This window comes from Diospyros lotus, chromosome 1 (genome assembly GCF_014633365.1).
Source record: "Diospyros lotus cultivar Yz01 chromosome 1, ASM1463336v1, whole genome shotgun sequence".
Classification (NCBI taxonomy): Eukaryota; Viridiplantae; Streptophyta; class Magnoliopsida; order Ericales; family Ebenaceae; genus Diospyros; species Diospyros lotus.
The window spans coordinates 39,173,222-39,191,287 of record NC_068338.1 but is presented as its reverse complement, the minus strand read 5'-3'; the positions used below and the strand labels follow the sequence as shown (position 1 = coordinate 39,191,287).

The 18,066-nt window shown below is 32.8% G+C and overlaps 3 protein-coding genes across 5 annotated transcripts in view; 2 read left to right on the top strand and 1 right to left on the bottom strand.

The window, feature by feature from the left end:
* The window catches only part of LOC127788462 (ras-related protein Rab7), a 69,193-nt gene that overhangs the window by 24,189 nt on the left and 26,938 nt on the right, over window positions 1-18,066 (top strand). The window contains exons 5-8 of one of the 2 annotated variants that reach the window (XM_052316757.1): window positions 614-760; window positions 1,285-1,365; window positions 1,485-1,630; window positions 2,756-3,096. In XM_052316757.1, coding sequence (XP_052172717.1) covers window positions 614-760; window positions 1,285-1,365; window positions 1,485-1,630; window positions 2,756-2,822 — 441 coding nt within the window. In that variant the 3' untranslated portion in view covers window positions 2,823-3,096. Of the gene's footprint in view, window positions 1-613; window positions 761-1,284; window positions 1,366-1,484; window positions 1,631-2,755; window positions 3,097-18,066 lie in introns of those variants that run through there. The other variant, XM_052316750.1, reaches the window with a different exon arrangement.
* LOC127788440 (uncharacterized) lies at window positions 3,478-5,046 on the bottom strand. The gene is made up of 2 exons (XM_052316698.1): window positions 4,856-5,046; window positions 3,478-4,709 (listed from the first exon to the last, which is right to left on the bottom strand). Exons 1-2 carry the CDS (start codon window positions 4,895-4,897, stop codon window positions 3,888-3,890), a joined length of 864 nt encoding a protein of 287 aa, XP_052172658.1. The 5' UTR covers window positions 4,898-5,046; the 3' UTR covers window positions 3,478-3,887.
* LOC127788418 (BURP domain-containing protein BNM2A-like) overlaps window positions 9,323-18,066 on the top strand; it is a 74,791-nt gene continuing 66,047 nt past the window's right edge. Inside the window, exons 1-2 of one of the 2 annotated variants that reach the window (XM_052316669.1) lie at window positions 9,323-9,477; window positions 9,570-9,830. In XM_052316669.1, coding sequence (XP_052172629.1) covers window positions 9,412-9,477; window positions 9,570-9,830 — 327 coding nt within the window. In that variant the 5' untranslated portion in view covers window positions 9,323-9,411. Of the gene's footprint in view, window positions 9,478-9,569; window positions 10,350-18,066 lie in introns of both variants that reach the window. The other variant, XM_052316678.1, reaches the window with a different exon arrangement.

The following is an 18,066-nucleotide window of genomic DNA, read 5'->3' as shown; positions in this document are numbered from 1 at the left end:
CTACAGGTGTTATGCAAAGGGGTTGCTGCTGCCTGCTTGTGTTGTGTCTGTTATTGCTATATATTTTATATATTGTTTACTTATTTTCTCTGTTGAAACAGTGGTTATTGTTACATAATACGGAACACATTGCAGATAACCTATTTTACTTAAGCTTGATTCTCTGTATTTGAGGGTATATTAGATGTTTTATCATCTGATTGTGTTTTTCGCATTAAATATTTGTTTTATTGATTTTCTTGTCAATTTAGTGCCTTGCTTCAAGGGGAGCATTTTTTTTTTGGCACGTTACACCTCAGGCTAAAAGAGTGTCTAGGTAAGGGCACCTTTCAGCACTGACTACCTTGGGTTAGTGTTGGCTTGGTCTTGCTGTTGCATGGTTGGGGGATAGTCTTTTGGTTATTGTTATTATTTGTACCAAATTAGTACTTCTAGTTAGTTCAATGGTGTGATACAGGAATGCTATTCTCAAGTCTGTTTTCTTTTTCAGTCTTGTTGGATTGCCTTGCCATTTCTATCTCTAGGATTTTAGCGTACCTCCTGGGGTTCTTAATCTACTGTGTAACTGAACAAATTGTGCCTTGGACATATCTCAATTTTTTGGTTTTGGCAGATTTGGGATACAGCTGGACAGGAAAGATTCCAAAGTTTAGGTGTTGCTTTCTACCGCGGTGCTGATTGTTGTGTGCTTGTATATGACGTGAATGTGATGAAGTCGTTTGAGAATCTGAATAATTGGAGAGAAGAATTCCTTATTCAGGTAGACGTTGGCTGTATTCTTTTGGAATGTTCCTTCTTGGTATATTGCTGGGTCTAGTTGAAGAATTTTATCATTTTATTTGTTTTTGTTGTCTTTGTTTGAACTTTAACTTCATTAGGTTTCATAAGATGTCAACTCTATTTTTCTTGTTTCCAAATGTTCCTTGAAAGTGCTTCTTTTATTGATGCTCCACTAAGCAACTGGTGAAAAGGCTGCCTCACTGCAATTCAGAATCCAGCCACGATGTTGGGATATGGCTCCATGTAGAGCTGACTAGTGAAGATAGTTGGTTGGCCTAGCAGAAGCTGTCAGATTTTATGCTTTGTTCATTTACTTTCCTCTATTTTCTATCCCCATTGACAAAAATGACAATGAACTAGAGTTACATATCATGAAGTAAAAGAAATGCTTTTTGTTTTATTATGTGAATTTTAATAATATGAAGTTTGTAATTGTTTTCTTTAGTTATTAGAAAAAAAATTTGTAAAATCGTAGATGAGCTGATATTTTACTTTTTCTTGCAGGCCAGTCCTTCAGATCCTGAAAATTTCCCATTTGTTGTTATAGGAAACAAGATTGATGTGGATGGTGGAAATAGTAGAGTGGTTGGTATTTATTTGATTAGTGGAGATTCACCACGGCTCTTAGTTTTTATATTTTTGGGAATGATCTGATTTTGTCATAATGTCGGTGTGAGCTTACTGCTTTCACAACTTTTTTACAGGTTTCTGAGAAAAAAGCTCGGGCTTGGTGTGCATCAAAAGGAAATATTCCCTACTTTGAGACCTCAGCCAAGGAGGGCATAAATGTTGAAGAAGCATTCCAAGTAATTGCAAAGAATGCCCTTAAGAGTGGTGAAGAAGAGGAAATGTGAGTGGGACAAAAAAGTAAATGAAAATAAATAATATTATTGAACACAGTAATATCATTACTTTTGCACGCATCCATAGTATGAATTCTGAGTAGTCTGTTTGGCCAATGGAGAATTCAGTTATAGTCGCTCTTGAACTGTCTTCATTTTGCATAAATTGTATTATTTTATGCAAGTATGACTATTTCTAGATATATGGGATGCACAATAAATTTTTTGACTTACCTATGCGTTAATCTGCTGGCAGTAGATGCAGTGTTCCATTGAAACTTTTAGGGTATTCTCTATTTGCCTTTTGGGGGTGGGCTTATATTTGTATTTATTTTCAACTGGCACAGAATGGAGTTGTGCTACCTAGGTGACATATTTGTGCATTTTCCAAGTTCCACTTTTTGTGATTTTCTCCAATGTGACGTAATTAATGCTGTTGAAGAAACTTATCCTTCTGGTGCTATATCTTGGAGTGAACTTGTTATACTGGTCGTAATTTTCAAATACTTAAGAGAACTTATTAAACGTTATAGCTGAGATATGAAATACATTTTCTTATATGTATATCATCTTTGAAGGGCTGTGTAAGCCCTGTCTTCTGCTTGTACTCTTTATTTGTTTATATTGTTTTCTTTATCTCTTGGCAGGAGCATATTTTACTTTCCAAGTCTGTAAAATGGCTATCATATATAAATAAAATAGTAAAGTATTGTACATAAACATAAAAAATGTTGGCTTGCAGCATTCTGGTCTTAAATCTTGATATTAGTTTTTGGTTTTTGGTTTGGAAGTAAGCCTCAAGGATTTGTTGACCAAAGAAGTCTGCTGAAAAATATTTTGGGTTTGCTCTCCATACAAGTTAACTTTCCAGCTGACCTCGTGAAAAGGTGTCATCCTAGAATTTCAGATCTTATTCTAAAGTGATTGCCTACAATGGAAATAATTCCTTTTTGAGTTTTATTGGCTTGTTAGATATTCTGCAATCATGTAAATTCTGTAATTATTGAAGATAGAGTGCAAGCCACTTTAAATGAGATTAGAATTGAAACTAATTTTACTTGCACAGTATTTGTTATTATGAATTTACTAACTCAACTTTTTTATGCGTTGCGGGAATTCTCTATGGCATGAAGATACCTGCCAGACACCATTGATGTTGCAGGTAGCAGTCAACAGAGGCCAACTGGATGCGAGTGCTAAATGTATTATGTAATATTTTCAGGTAATTACATAAATCCTTGTGAGCGGTATAAAGTTTATGGGTATGGTTTATCCATTCTGAGTTCTCATTTGTATGATGTTACACCTGTACATTAATGTTTGTGGGAAAACAAATTGGTCTAGTTCCTAGTTGATACATCAGTTGTATAATGCCTTCCGCTTAACACATTGGTTGATTTGTTTCATCTGATATTTGGTTTACCCTAAGCAACGCTAAAGTTATTGTTGGAACGCAATGTTATGATTTTATGTAGCTGGTGGCTGTTTTTCTCCAATGCTTGATTTTGAGCTGCGGAAGTATTATGAATGGAGGAATGGGACCAGGTTAGGGCTCTTGAGGATTGTGATTATATTTTTCTTTCTTTTCCAGTCGGATGCTTGATTGTGCCTAGACCAGTCTTTGTGTTTGTTGTGATGATCAAACATAGAATGTTCGAGCTAAGAATTTGCAGGCAGCAACATATTGTACATTGATGGAGGATGATAATGGAATATTTTGCTGTAGAAAGTATTCCATTGGTAGTAAGTGCTTGGAAGGTGGTTGATAACAAAGGTAAGGTTGCTTTTTTGAAATTACAGGTAACTGGTTTTAGTTGTAGCATGAGATGGGGTTAAGTGTGCTTGAGTAACAGTTATGAGTGGTAAGAGGGTGGATTTAGGATGGGTTTTGTGCCATGTGTTTGGTAACAATGGTAAGGTTTCATTTTTAAAATTTTAGGTTCATAAGTTTGAGTGGTGAAAATAATATTTTTACAATGCAAATGGTAGGAATGAACGCAAAAACAACTCCGGCCCTAAACCCTTGGAGCTTAGAGTGCTTGTGATGTAGGGATGCCTTTAGTATTATTTATAAACATAGTATGCTATTTTTACAATAGTACATGGTTTTTATTTAAAAAAGAGTAAATTAAACATGGTTTTTATTCAATAAACATCACAAAAACTTACTTCTAGCAACAAGGATGATTCAATCCACAATCATACTGAACTTAGAGCACAATAACACAGACCCTTGACATCAACTGACATTCGATAATAGGAGATCTAAAGAGCCTCGCTTGACGGCTTAGCTTGAAAATCTCCAATAATTGGTTTCTCCTTTGTAGAGTATCTTTCTTCTGTAAGTTTAGCGTCATTGCCATAGGCTGTCGCGGTGGGTATTGGCTCAAAATCTCTCACAAAATAGTTCCCCGTTGCGGAAGATTTTTCTGTGGCTAGTTTAGCATCTTCCCCATAGACTGAAACATTGGGTATTGGCTCAAAATCTCTCACAAAAGGCTTTTTCGGTGTGGAAGATTTTTGTGCCGTTAATTTAGCATCGTCGCCGTACACCGATACGTTGGGTATTGGCTCGAAATCTCTCACAAAAGGTTTTCCCAATGTGGGAGATTTTTGTGCCGTTAATTTAGCGTCGTCGCCGTACACTGATACGTTGGGTATTGGCTCAAAATCTCTCACAAAAGACTTTTCCGGTGTGGTAGATTTTTGTGCCGTTAGTTTAGCATTGTCACCGTACACCGATACATTGGGTATTGGCTCAAAATCTCTCACAAAAGGTTTTTTCAGTGTGGGAGATTTCTGTGCCGTTAGTTTAGCATTGTCACCGTACACCGATACAGTGGGTATTGGCTCAAAATCTCTCACGAAAGGTTTTCCCTCTGCCGAAGATATTTCTTTTGTTATTTTTGCATCGTCGCCGTAAACCGATACATTGGGTATTGGCTCAAAATCTCTCACCAAAGACCTCCCCTTTGCAGAATCATCGGCTATGGCTTTCGCCGGGGTGTGACAACTGGCGGCGTTGCTCTTGGCCATGGGCGGTGGCGGCGGGTCTGGTCTGGCATGAACATGGAGACCATTCGCAAACTGCACACAACATGGGATGGTACTCAACTGTTAACAGTTTGCAAGTCACCTACGCCAAACTAAAAATAAAAAATTCACAGTAGCACTTGCATTAAGTAAATTTAAATTAAAAAAAAAAAAAAAAACGTTTTGTTGGCCACGCTTACCAGAACAAGTGAGAAGATGAAGAAAGTGAAAAGAGATCCCATCTCTTAGAATACGTAAAGGCTGCTGCTACTCTTGATTTTGGATGGCAGCTCCATAGTAACCATTTGCTATTTATAATAGATTATGAATAATAATATTATATCTTTGGTATAAGAACTTCTATTTCATATTGGAAATGATCGACTAGTAGATAATATTTTTTAATTGACGGGCGATCCTTAGACTATATATATTGTCAGATTCGAATCCAATTGAAAGATCAACCCTTGAACAACCTGTAATAATTAATGAAAAAAATCCCTTTATCGAATCAAATGAAATTTACAATAGCTCGGGAGACAATTAACAAATTAACTGTAGCAACATTAGTCGCAACCGGTTTCGTTGTATTTTTTTTTGGAATAAATTTTTTGTATCACCCTTGTGATTTAATTAAATTACTTTGATTATTCCTATATTTTTGTCATTAACACCAACCTCTCTTACTATTAATAAATAAAAAAAATTAATCATTTTAGCTTATTTATAAATTATCTCATCACTCTCTTTCCTCTATTCTCTTTTGTGGTCTTTTCTGTTTCTTTCACCATAGCCTGCCACTCTCGGCTACTCTACTGTCGTGGAGTTACTTTGGTCTTTCTCTTTTCATTTTAAGCAGCGTTCTTACTACGTGCATGTATCTTTTTCTCCATAAAGAATGGTTTGATTTGTAATATAAAAATACCCTAATCGGGATTTCTACAAAATCCAATCGGGCAATGGTGTTTTTTGATACAAATCGAAAGGCGTGTTGAATTTTAGTGGTGGCTTTCAATTTCTATCACTTCATCTCCTTCATTGTGTGCCATGATCGTCGTCGTCGGCATCTCTTTCAACCAGTGCCACCACCATCAACATCTTCCATTAGCGTTCAAAGTTGTAGCACGTAGCCAACTGCCATGGCAGTCAGCATGACACCCAGATCCTATGCTACTAATGGATAGAAGCATGAAATAAACACAATATACAATGTTACCAAACATGTATGTTAAGTTTCCATTTTTCTGGACGTTAAAACGACACTTAAACACAGAAAATTAAAAACTCAAACCAAACAACCTTCGAACAACTAACACTAATTATATATGAAAATTTCAAAGCTATAACGGCAAAAATATAATGTGTGATAAACATAAGCGATAGCATTTGGTTGATTGAAATGAATTGCTTTCATCGATGTTTACAATCAATGATCGTAATTTGGTGAAAGCCGATCGATTCCTTGAGGATTGGCTGATTCAGTCCTAATTCAGAACCCACTCTCATAAATAAAGGGGGAATTGGTTGTGGGATCGAAAACAAAAAAAATCTTCATTTCTTTTTTTTATTAAGACTAAGAGTGAAGTAGAATTACCAATCTTAATTTTATTGTTGAATATGATGTATGAGATGATCACCCGTTACAAGTTAGTGATAGATGATTATCCTTTCTTGTGTTGTGTCCAAAACCCATGAGATTTTCCTGTCTTGTGTTTAATGTTATTATTATTGGCCCAATATTAGTTAAAGATGGCCACAGCTTAATTATTGATCCACAAAGATATCAGATCAGACAGATGACGAGACCTGCTCCAAGACAAGAGATGATCATAAATATTGGGTGGATCGAAACACGCCATATGGGTTCTCTATCATGCATGGGCAGGAGTCACAGGACAATGAGCCCACCTCATTAACATATGTTGAATATATATATAATAATATAATAATATTGCATGGATTCTGCATATACATTGCAGCTTTATATATATATATATATATATTGACGATGTAAAATTGTCTCCAATAATTAACAAAACTGACATGAATCAATGGTGGGAGAGTTTAATTGGGTGTTGAAGTTGAATGTTTGTTGACGGAATGATACCTTCAATTGGATGATTTGTTGGAGCACCCTAATTATGATGCTAAAATCAATAGGAAAAATATGAGAATAAAGGGAAAACAATAGAGAATTCCAAGGGTTGAGAGCATAGTCGAAGGTGACATTTTCTAGCTATGGAGGTCCAACGTATAGGTGACACTCTTTTATCATTGGTGAGTTGCTTCTTCTTATCACAGTGTCTTGATCGAATTGCATCAATTCTCACAGAAATGAAGAAAAATCATGACTGAAAATTTAATATGGTCTGATATCAATATTTATGTGCATGATCTCACAATAGAATAATTTACTTTTTGAAGTTTTACATAAAGAAATTACAAAATTTATCAACAAATTAACTTTCCGATTCTAAATAAATGGGAATTGTAGTTATAACTCATGACATACTCTTTGAGACACGTAATAACAATAACCTCACTACGTTAGTTTCAAATTATTGGTGTAGTAAATCAATAATTGAATTAATTTTTTTTATTTATATATGACAACTCATAACTCTAATAAAAATAAGTCCTTATTCCTTTCAATCAAATTGGGTTTTCAATGCCAATACTATATATATATATATATATATATGATGAATCTCTTGTTGTTATCTTTTATACTCATATTTTGAGACTATGTATGATGTCACATGTTATTATGTTATAGAGTGAAGTATTTTTACTTTATCACACACACCGATAATATATTAGTGAAAGGTTATTTTCTAGTAGAATTTAATTTCTATGTGTTATGCCATATGGCAAGCCTAAGTCTAAGAAAAATTAGTCGACTAACCTTTGTAACCAAGAGACCCTCAAGAGACTTATGTGGACTAAGCGAGTGGCTAATAAGAAGAGGTTAGTCAACTAACTGAAAGACATACTCGAGAGGCATCACCCAGAGATTATTGAGTGAGTGAGAAGGTTAGTTAACTAATTAAAGAAGGTTATTCAAGTAACCTAATGACTGAGTGAGGTTAATCGAGTGACTATATCAAGAGATTGAACAAGACTGAGAATACTTGAATAACACCAAGAAATAATCCACTAATCAAGCGTGACAGACATGATTGAGTGACCCTTTGAAAGTCTCTCTCAAAATATCACTCAGAAACCCTTTCAGAGTATTTCATAAGTCACTCACCCACAAGAAAATATATGGGAGACTCTCGTAAACCACTTAAACTTAGAAGTTTCTCTCTAGACTATGGCCCTGTTTGTTACAGCTTAATTAAAGAAATTATAGTTTCTAACTTCTTAGATTATAGATTCTAAAACTTAGAATAAGTTGTGAACTTGTTTGTTACAACTTCTCAAAAGTTGTAGTTAAACAGTTGTGGTATTTGATATCATAAGCTGTAAAATAACTTATTTTTGTATAATTGTCCATAATATCCTTAATAGTTATAGAATGATAATTTAAAAATTAATTAGTGTATATGTATAAGTTTCAAGTGTTATAAAAAAATTAATTAGTGTATAGAGAAAAAGGGAGATGGCGAGAGAGAAGAAGAGATTTGAAAATGGAGATGACGGTGGAGAAGAGAGACCCTTGATTGCGTGGACAAAAGAGTAATTCTTTGTTAAAAATAGGGGTAAAATTGTCAAAAAAATGTAACTGTTTAATCAGAAATTGTAGAAGTTGGGGTACCTTAGTTTTGAAAAAGTCAGCTTCTACCCCTTCTAAAATTTAGTAGAAGTTATAAGCTAGAATTCTAAAAACTAAAATAAACACTACATACCCACTTTTTTAAAGCTAGAAACTAAAAATTGTAGTTTTTAAGTTACAACAAACAGGCCCTATGTAAGAGAACATTTTGGGAGACTATAAATCCTAATAGATCTGATCTCCAAACATGAGACCGTGAATAATGGGTTACATCGCCGATATGCTTGTTTACAAATCCAGAGTGTCTTATACCTCTGCCTAAGAATGCGGATCCCCTTCTCTATAAATAGGAGGATTCTTTTCTAAGTTAAGATATGCTCGTAACTCTAATACTATTGCAACTCTACTTGCTCTCTTCAAATTTTACACTCATTTGAAGACTAATTTAAGTATCAAAGGGTTTATGTGGGACACTTATCTGCACCCTAACCGACTTCTTTCTTATAGGTCATCTACAAGTAGGTCACTCGCATTAAGATTAATACACTTTTCCGCATAAAAAAATTTATTGTCGTATTCGATGACAACACTATGTTTTGTGGCATGTTTATGTGGGATTCAATAATCTCTCCGAATGTGACAATGGAGTGGTGGGCTAGCCATAATCAATGATCGAATCTGGAGATAAGATACACACACATGGATAATAATCCTACCATACATGTGCAGGATAAGCTTCAGTCCAATACGTCGGCCCTGCTGATCATTCGATGACTGGATTAGAAGATTTGCCAAAATTAATATATATGATAAAGATATTGTGGATCCATTACCTGTTGTTAATTAATTAATTATAGCATCTGTATGTGTACAGAAATGTTATGACACATTATTTATTTTTAACTGTATTTCTTATATATGCAAAAAAATGGCAAATATTATGCACCAGTTTCTCTTGGATCTCCTAATAGTCTACTTCCTCAAGGAGAAACGGGGAAGTAAAAAGAAACAGAGAGAAACCTGAAGGAACGAAGAAAGATGGCTTTCGGCTATGCTCATTATTCTTGGAGCATCTTACTCTATCTTCTTCTTCTTCTGATATTGGTAATTAATCTCAATCTAATTAAGCTTCATCTGATTCCTGATCTGGATATGATTTGTAAGCCATACTTTTTCATGCAATTGTGAATTTGCAGTACTCTAATGGCATTGAGTCCACGGAGATGATAAAAGAACCAGGAAAGGCTGATGATAGTCTTCATCAGCACCGTGAGATGAATGTTTTAAGACTCCATAGCATGGATGATGATGATGATGCTGATATAATGATGCCCACAGATCATGTTCATGCTCATGCTCATCCATCATCACACTTGGACCCTCAACTGATGGTTTTCTTCTTGGTTGAAGACTTAAGGGTTGGAAACACATTGCCCATTTTCTTCCCCAAAAGGAACCTTTCTTCTGCCAAACTCCTACCCAAAGAACTAGCCGACTCCATTCCTTTCTCGCTTGACGAGCTTCCAAACCTTCTTCAGACCTTCTCCTTCTCTAGAGGCTCTCCACAGGCCATGGCCATGGAAGCCACGCTTCGAGCTTGCGAGACAAAGCCCATCAAAGGCGAGACCAAGATCTGCGCCACATCCTTCGGGTCCATGCTTGATTTCGTGCGAGAAATCTTCGGGTTAGAAGTCCAATTCAAGGCGCTATCCACTACCCACCTCACAAAATCAGCCACCACCCTTCTGCAGACATACACAATCTTGGAGGTCTCCCAAGAGACATCACATTATAAGATGGTGGCATGCCACATCATGGCTTATCCTTATGCAGTTTTCTACTGTCACTACCAAGAGAGTACTGAAAGCAAGGTGTTCAGGGTTTTAGTGGAGGGTGAAAATGGAGACAGAGCGGAAGCTGTGGCTGTTTGCCATATGGATACATCTCAGTGGAGCCCTAATCATGTCTCCTTCAAGGTGCTTGGGATTGAGCCTGGTTCTTCCGCAATTTGCCACTTCTTCCCTGCAGATAATCTTGTATGGATCTCAATCCCTACTTAATTAATTTGATCTAACCATAATCACGAAGCTCTCCTATGTTTTTCGTTTAGTACTCTGTAATTTCATATATGGGCTGTACGTATTTAAGTTTGCTTGCATGGACCAGCTGATAGTATAAACATTTTGGTTTTTATATATTTTATATTTTATTCCACTCTGCTTCCATTCCCTTTATATAAACTCTCTCCCAGTCCCACAAAAAGATTTGGGCAAATTATATGAAACTTTTCTACACTTAGGTCATATGCAACTTATTTCCATGTGTTTTCGATTGCACAAAAAAAACCTTATACTTTCAAAATGTTACAATCAGTCACAATTTGTTGTTATTTTACATAATTTTGTATAATAATCTACATACAAAATACATAATTCTACATATATAATTCTAATATATCAAAAATAATCTACACACAAAATACATAATTCTACGTATATAATTCCAATATATCAAAAAAATACAAAATTTTGTATTAATTAACTAGTAAATTGCATAAAATCTTTATATATATAAAAGTAGAATAGTTTTGAAAAAAAAAATTTCTCCCCAAAACTTGCATTAATGATTTGCAATTAATACTTATTGCATTAATAATTTACATTTTATAATTTGCATTAAGAATTTAAATCTTTTAATTGCTTTGAAATAATAAGTAGTAATAAAATTTCCTCTTAAAACTTGCATTAATGATTTACATTTAGTACTTATTGCATTAATAATTTATATTTTATAATTTTTATTAATAATTTAAAATTTTCAATTGTTTTGAAATAATATATACTAATTATTGTAAAATTAATAATGAATTTTAAATACACAAATTTTTCAATGCTAATAATGGATTTTTCAATACATTATTATGTAAATATTAAATATTTAATTAATCCGTCAATCAATCAAAATAAATACTATTTATGAGGAATATGAATAGATACTTAAACTATTAATTAAGTCACAGAAAATTGTTCATTTATATAAAATTCTATCTTTATGTAATATAATATAAATATTATATATTATATATAATATATAATATATAGTAGAATAGTATGTAAATATTTATTTCCTCTAAAAATCTGTCAAACTATTTTTTACATCTAAAATTTGTATTAAACTTGCATGAATTTTTCAATGCTATTAATTAATTAAAAATAAATATTTTTTGTTAGATTTTCTCATTCGTCAATCAATCAAAAATAAATACTATTTATAATAAATATGAATAGATACTTAAAGTATTAACTAAGTCATGGAAAATTATCCATTAAATAAAATCTTATATTTGTATAATATAATAATATATAATATATTATATTAAAGTAGAATAGTTTACAAATTTTTGTTCCCTTCAAAAATCTGCCAAGCTGTTTTTTGCCTCTAAAATTTGTATTAAATTTGCATGGGTTTTATGAGAAATATTAATAGACAACTTAAACTATTAATTAAGTCATAAAAAAATGTTCATTTATTTAAAATATTATATTTATATATTTATTCTATATATTTATATAATATTAAAATATGGTAGTCAAACAAAGTATTTTGCTAATTGTCAATCACTGGTGAATTTTTTCCCAAAAAAATTTGCATTAAAGTAAAGATAGTGATTAATTAATTATTAATTATATTATAGTCTTAAAAATGTGATATCTTAACAAATTCATAAAAAATTATTTAAGGTTGTCAAATGCAAGGGTTTTTCAATGCTAATTAATATTTAAGGTATCACATTTTTAAGATTATGAAAAAAATCAAGATTCATATTTTTAAAATTTTGTTATTATTGAAAAAACTTATTCTTACGCATATTTAAGAGTTTTAATTTATAATATAATAAATAGAAAATAACGAACGTCTTTGAATGAATATATTATAGATTTTATAATATTTATTTATAAATAAATATAATATAATTAATAAAAAATTATAAGTATTTTATTAAATGACCTACTTAATTTGTTAATTATTCTTTAATATATTGAATGGCAGTACATTGAATTAAAAATGTTCTCCATTAGCATATTTAATAGCGAATAATTAATTAAACTTAAATTTTGATAAATGATTTATGATTAAAAATATTATAATTATCAATTTTGTTAAAATTATTTAAAATAACAAGTTTATCTTTTTATTTTTAAATTAAACTCTCCCGTGTATTACACAGGTCATCACTAGTTATGTAAAATAACAATAAATTGTGGCTGATTGCAACATTTTGAAAGTGTAAGGGTTTTTTTTGGTACAATTGAAAGCATAGGGAGGTAAGTTGCACATGATTCTAAGTGCAAGGGGTTTCATATAATTTACCCAAAATCTTTTGCAAGCAGTTGATAAAATAAATTAATACACATGGTATTCATTAAATTGCATCACTATATATGCATATGTAACAGGAAATGATGAATTATATATACTAGTCTTTTAATTGTCATATTGCTATTGCATTTGTATTTGTGGTGGTTAACACCAACACATGGCAAGCATGCCTCCAATTTAAAAGAAATCATTATACACATCTTTCAAACTCAAAAACAAATCAAATGAAAATGGTGAAAGCAAACACAAGAAGAAGAACCAGGGAATTAGGGAAACACCACCCACCCTAAGAACCATTAGTAGGGAATTTTAAAGAGATGAGTTCTTTAGGTCTAGGGTATGATAAAATCAATGTTTTTCTAATCCAGACTTTTTGCTACATAAAACATCGTCAGTTTCACCATTTATTGAGTCTTGAATTAAACCCTAAAATGCCCCTAATTTCTCCCCCAATTTGGCTCTCTCTCTCAGCCTCACCACTCTCCCTTGTTCCCCTATCCACAAGGAGATCAAAAACTTATTTAATGGTGGAGATCTAAGTAAGCAAGCTACCAAGAGCTATATACTTCATATATTTATATGTAAACATCTATTCTTAATCGTCGATGCGGGCAATTTATTACACTCAAGACTTGAAATGCAATCAAATTATTTATTTCCTAATTCTGGAGGTATTGACGAGTTTGGTTTAAGAAACACATGAAAAATAATAATAACATATATTATTAATAACAATCTAATAACTATATAATAATCTAAATACACAACATAACAAATAAGAATACCTGAACAAAATGACAATCATTCACAAAACTAATACTAATAATTCTGTGTTGTAGTGATGAAGGAGGTACTGATCTCAGCGGAAGATAGGTAAGACATTGAAGTTTAGACAAATGGATCAAGACCACATTATACTTTGAAGCGATCAAATATCCCATGTCAGGTAATGCCATCCAGTACTGGGGAGGTGCAACAGATTCAAAGCAAGAGAGTGCATGTATTAACTCATCTACACGCATATTAGATCTGTATAATTGTGAATACTCAACACGAAAAACATGTAACTCTTCAATCAGGTTAAGACGAATATCTCCTCAATTTTGCTCACTCATGCCAAGAATGCCACAATGGCACGAAACCCACAATATCCATCAGAATCTACATTCATAATATTGTGTATGAAATATTATACGTTTGGTGGGAAAAAATCATCATAACCTCGCAATCTATATTTCACATTCACGCGAGATTTTGAAAGTTTACATTCCTTCCCTATCTTACTTGAACTCTGTATTACTGGGGTTGTATTATCATGAGAAGAATGTACTATTTCAAAATACGATGGATCACACATGGTAGAACTATCAAAATGATGTTTTTTCTTTGAGGATGGCTTACCTTTTGTTTTAACTTTAACACTTAGCGACATCAATGAAGTTGTAGTAGGATCAACTAATTCTCTCAACTTTTGTTTCAATACTAATTTACTTGCCTCTAATTTTAACTGAAACTTCTTATATATTGTCTCTATCTCTGGCTCAATCATAAGTAGAGATGAGATATCATCATCACAAGTAGTCTGCATCAAGTGTAATTTTCTCCAATGAGAATGCACAACTGATAAGGGAATTGGTCGTCCTTGAATGATGAACTCTACAACTTCATGTGCACAAGGCAAACCATGTGTACTTCTTATCACACATCCACATGAAATCTTATCCACCCCAATTTTCTAAGCTATATGTGTTTCCTTTAACACCATATTCATTGCATTTCTAGAGATAATACCTCGTAATTCTCTAAAAGTTTCTGGTTTGAAATTATGTTGCACCAATGTTAAGCTCTTCTCAAACGATTCTTTGATCTCAGTATGCTGTAACTCAATAAGAGAGTTGATGATTGTCGATGATGACTCAAAATCACCTTAAGATGATCTAAGATGTCTTTTCAGCTTCGCATGCGCACTCTCAGCCCTTGAACATGTTGGTTCCTAATTATGGTAAATATATCCCAAGATGAGGGATGAATTGGGATTAGGTAAATTATAGGTAATTTAAAACTTTGATGGATGGCAAAACAGTATGTTTCGAAATAAGACTTTCTGCTAAGTAGGTTTCGAAACCTACTATATATGTTTCGAAATACACTTCTCTGTTTTACTTGATTTGAAATCTTTTACCTTATATTTCAAACTAATGATCTTTTGAAAAGATGATTTACATAAGTAAGAGTATACCAAAGATGTTTGTATATCAAAGATAGGTTTTCTATGTATATGTATAAGTTTGTGCTCAAGAAAACTATTTTAGCCTTTGATAACAAATCTTATGATAACATGTGCAATAGGCAATAATGATAAGCAAAAGCTAAAGAACAATTGCACACAAGATATATAGTGGTTCGGCACCCGCCTACTCCACTACCTTCAAGCTTACCCACTTGAAGAATTTGCAATCCCAATCGCTTTTTACTAGTGATCACCACAACAAGGGTTTTTACCACGGTTCACCCCAAAACCTTACAATGTGAGTTTTTACGGACTCAACTCAAACCTAGCACCAAGTGAGTTTTAGGCTCAACTCAAACCTTACACTAAGTGAGTTTTAAGGATAAACTTGAACCTTCAACACAATGAGTTTTAGGCTCAACTCAAACCTTTACACCACAATGAGTTTTAGGCTAAAGTCAAACCTTACAACAATCAAGATAAATAAAGTTTATCTCTTACAACCCAATGAGCAATAAATGCCTTACCACATGGTTGTACAAACCTCTTAACTTGAGGTGAGGAGAGCTGGAGAGATGAGACTCGTTGTTTGCACTTGCTTCTCATTTTTCACATCACAATGCACATCTAGGAATGGATGATTGGATCTTCTTTGAAAGCTTTGTCAGAAGAATGGATTTAGATCATTTGTGCTTGTGTGTGTGTGTCTCTAGTGTGTGTTCACTTGTTCTTGCTTGTGTTCTCTTTTCAATCTCTATCAATCTTTTCTTGTCTTCAAAAACCTGCTATTTATACCAAGAGATGGAAATCTGGCCGTTTATAGCCGTTAGAGACAAGACAGAAAAGTAGGTTTCGAAACATACGTAGTAGATTTCGAAACATCACAATTTAACACATAAGTTTCGAAACATAGACAACAGGTTTCGAAACATACAACACTTTACAGCAGGACAAGCACTTCGAGACAGCAGATAGTGAGAGACAAAGTCTTATGCCCATTTTGAATATTTTATAAGCACTCACATTCAAATTTAAATTTGAATCTCATAGCATGGAGAGTGCATTAAATAAATGATAGAACATACCTCTCTGGAAATGAGGTTTCGAAACATGATATGGAGGTTTCGAAACATGGTTCAAAACCTGAATTGAAAACACATACATTGCATAGATGTTTTGAAATAACATATACTGAAAACATTGAAAACCTTTTCAAAGGGAAACATGCATGGAAACATGACAGATATTCAGAATGATTTGCTTGACAGCACAATCCACAGCATGTATACATCACAGGTTATTTACATTTCTTTAGTTTAAGTAAATGTCCACATTTTCTTTTATTTATATTTTACCTCCATTTACTTTAATACATAAATGTAAATAACGAAGTACCCCCTATTTGGATTCAATAAAAATACTTAGAAAATCAAAATCCAAATAAATAAGAAAGTAGATTTTGGGTTTTAGTACAAACTCAAGTTTTAGCAATAAACCCACCTCCAAAATATATACTTTCTATTTAATGAAAAATTCATTAAAAATCGTTTTAGCACTAATGAATGTTAGCTATCAAAATACCGGGAGTTAGTTTTCTAAAAAGAAAACATTATCTTATACTTCTCCTTATAAGGTGCTAACCTTCTAGACTTAGCCAAAAACAGAGTTTTCATTTTCACACAGTAATACATGATATTGAAATTGATATATATTGAAAACCACATACTTGACTCATGACTTAGGGATTAAACCAATATATGTTTTTTATCATTAAAACTATTGTACAAAAAGTACAGCAATAGAACAAAATCATATTGATATATCAGATATCGTAATTTTTGAGTATATTATAATATAAATAATAAGTAAAGATATATGAGATCTAAGTTTTATAAATAGTACCTGTTAGTAGTAACATTCTCAAAATGCATTATCTTATTTGTCCACACTGCAACAAATTTTTCCTTATAATTATTCAACCATGCCTTTCTCACATAATCAAGTGCATTGTCATATACATGATACTCAACTGTTAAGTCATGAAGTCGACGTTCATATTCATTCTCAGTTGAGGCAAACATAACAAGCTGCCAACCTAATATAAACTTCTCCCATGTCTCTTTTCTATCGAAGAACTTCTTACAATTAGCGAGTATATTTTTTGATATATGCCACCTGCACAATAAGGTGGTAGCATTTGGAAACACTTTTGTATTGCATTTATCAATGCTAATTCTCTGTTCGTAACAACTACTCTCAGAAATATATTAGATCCCATTAAACTCTATAATCTTTCCATTGCCCATGTGTAGTTATCTTCGTATTCATGATCCATGAATGCAAATGCAACAGGAAAAGTCAATTCAGTGGATGTTATACCAACAATCTGAAGTAATGGATATCTGTACCTATTAATTTTGTATGTACAATCCATTATTAAAACTTGGGGGAATACCTTTAATAACTCTATAGCCATCGAATCAGACCAAAATAAATCTGTAATACAATCTGTTGATCTTTCACATCTATGCCATTCCATATAATTACATTCTCCTAATTTCTTCATCAATTATTGCATTTGTGATCAACCACCTTTCTCTATAAGTCTATATCTTTTTCGTGCATTATATATAGTTTTGATAGTAGTAACATTTCTATCGTCCTGTGCCTTTATAGCCATCAAAATATTTCTAGGCTTCGCAAAATTATTAGACATTGTATTCAATATTTTTTTTTCTTCTTCTATACGCCGCTCTGCATATGAATGACCCTCAAGTTGAGCTGATGGTGCATGATTGTGAAATCCACATGTAATCTTCAATGTAATACCCAGAAATGATTTGAGGTCATAAATAATATTTGATGAAGGGTACAAGTGAAATTTTCAGAAAAATAAGGCTACAAGGTACACTATCGCAGTTTTAGGAGATCGAATTAGACAAAAGGAGTACCCTGGACCCTGGATTTTTAAGGGAAATAGTATGGTAATGACGAGTAATATGAGTTATGATTTTAGGCATCAAAAGAAGTTGGATCGAGAACAGTTTCTGGTACAACTATCTACCATGTTGAGAAAATCGAAT

Bases quoted from the DNA above. Each gene is read 5' to 3' on its own strand.
- LOC127788440 (XM_052316698.1), bottom strand. From the start codon at position 4,897: ATGGGATCTCTTTTCACTTTCTTCATCTTCTCACTTGTTCTG. The intron at 4,710-4,855 runs GTAAGCGTGGCC...TGTTGTGTGCAG, and splicing joins TCATCTTCTCACTTGTTCTG to TTTGCGAATGGTCTCCATGT.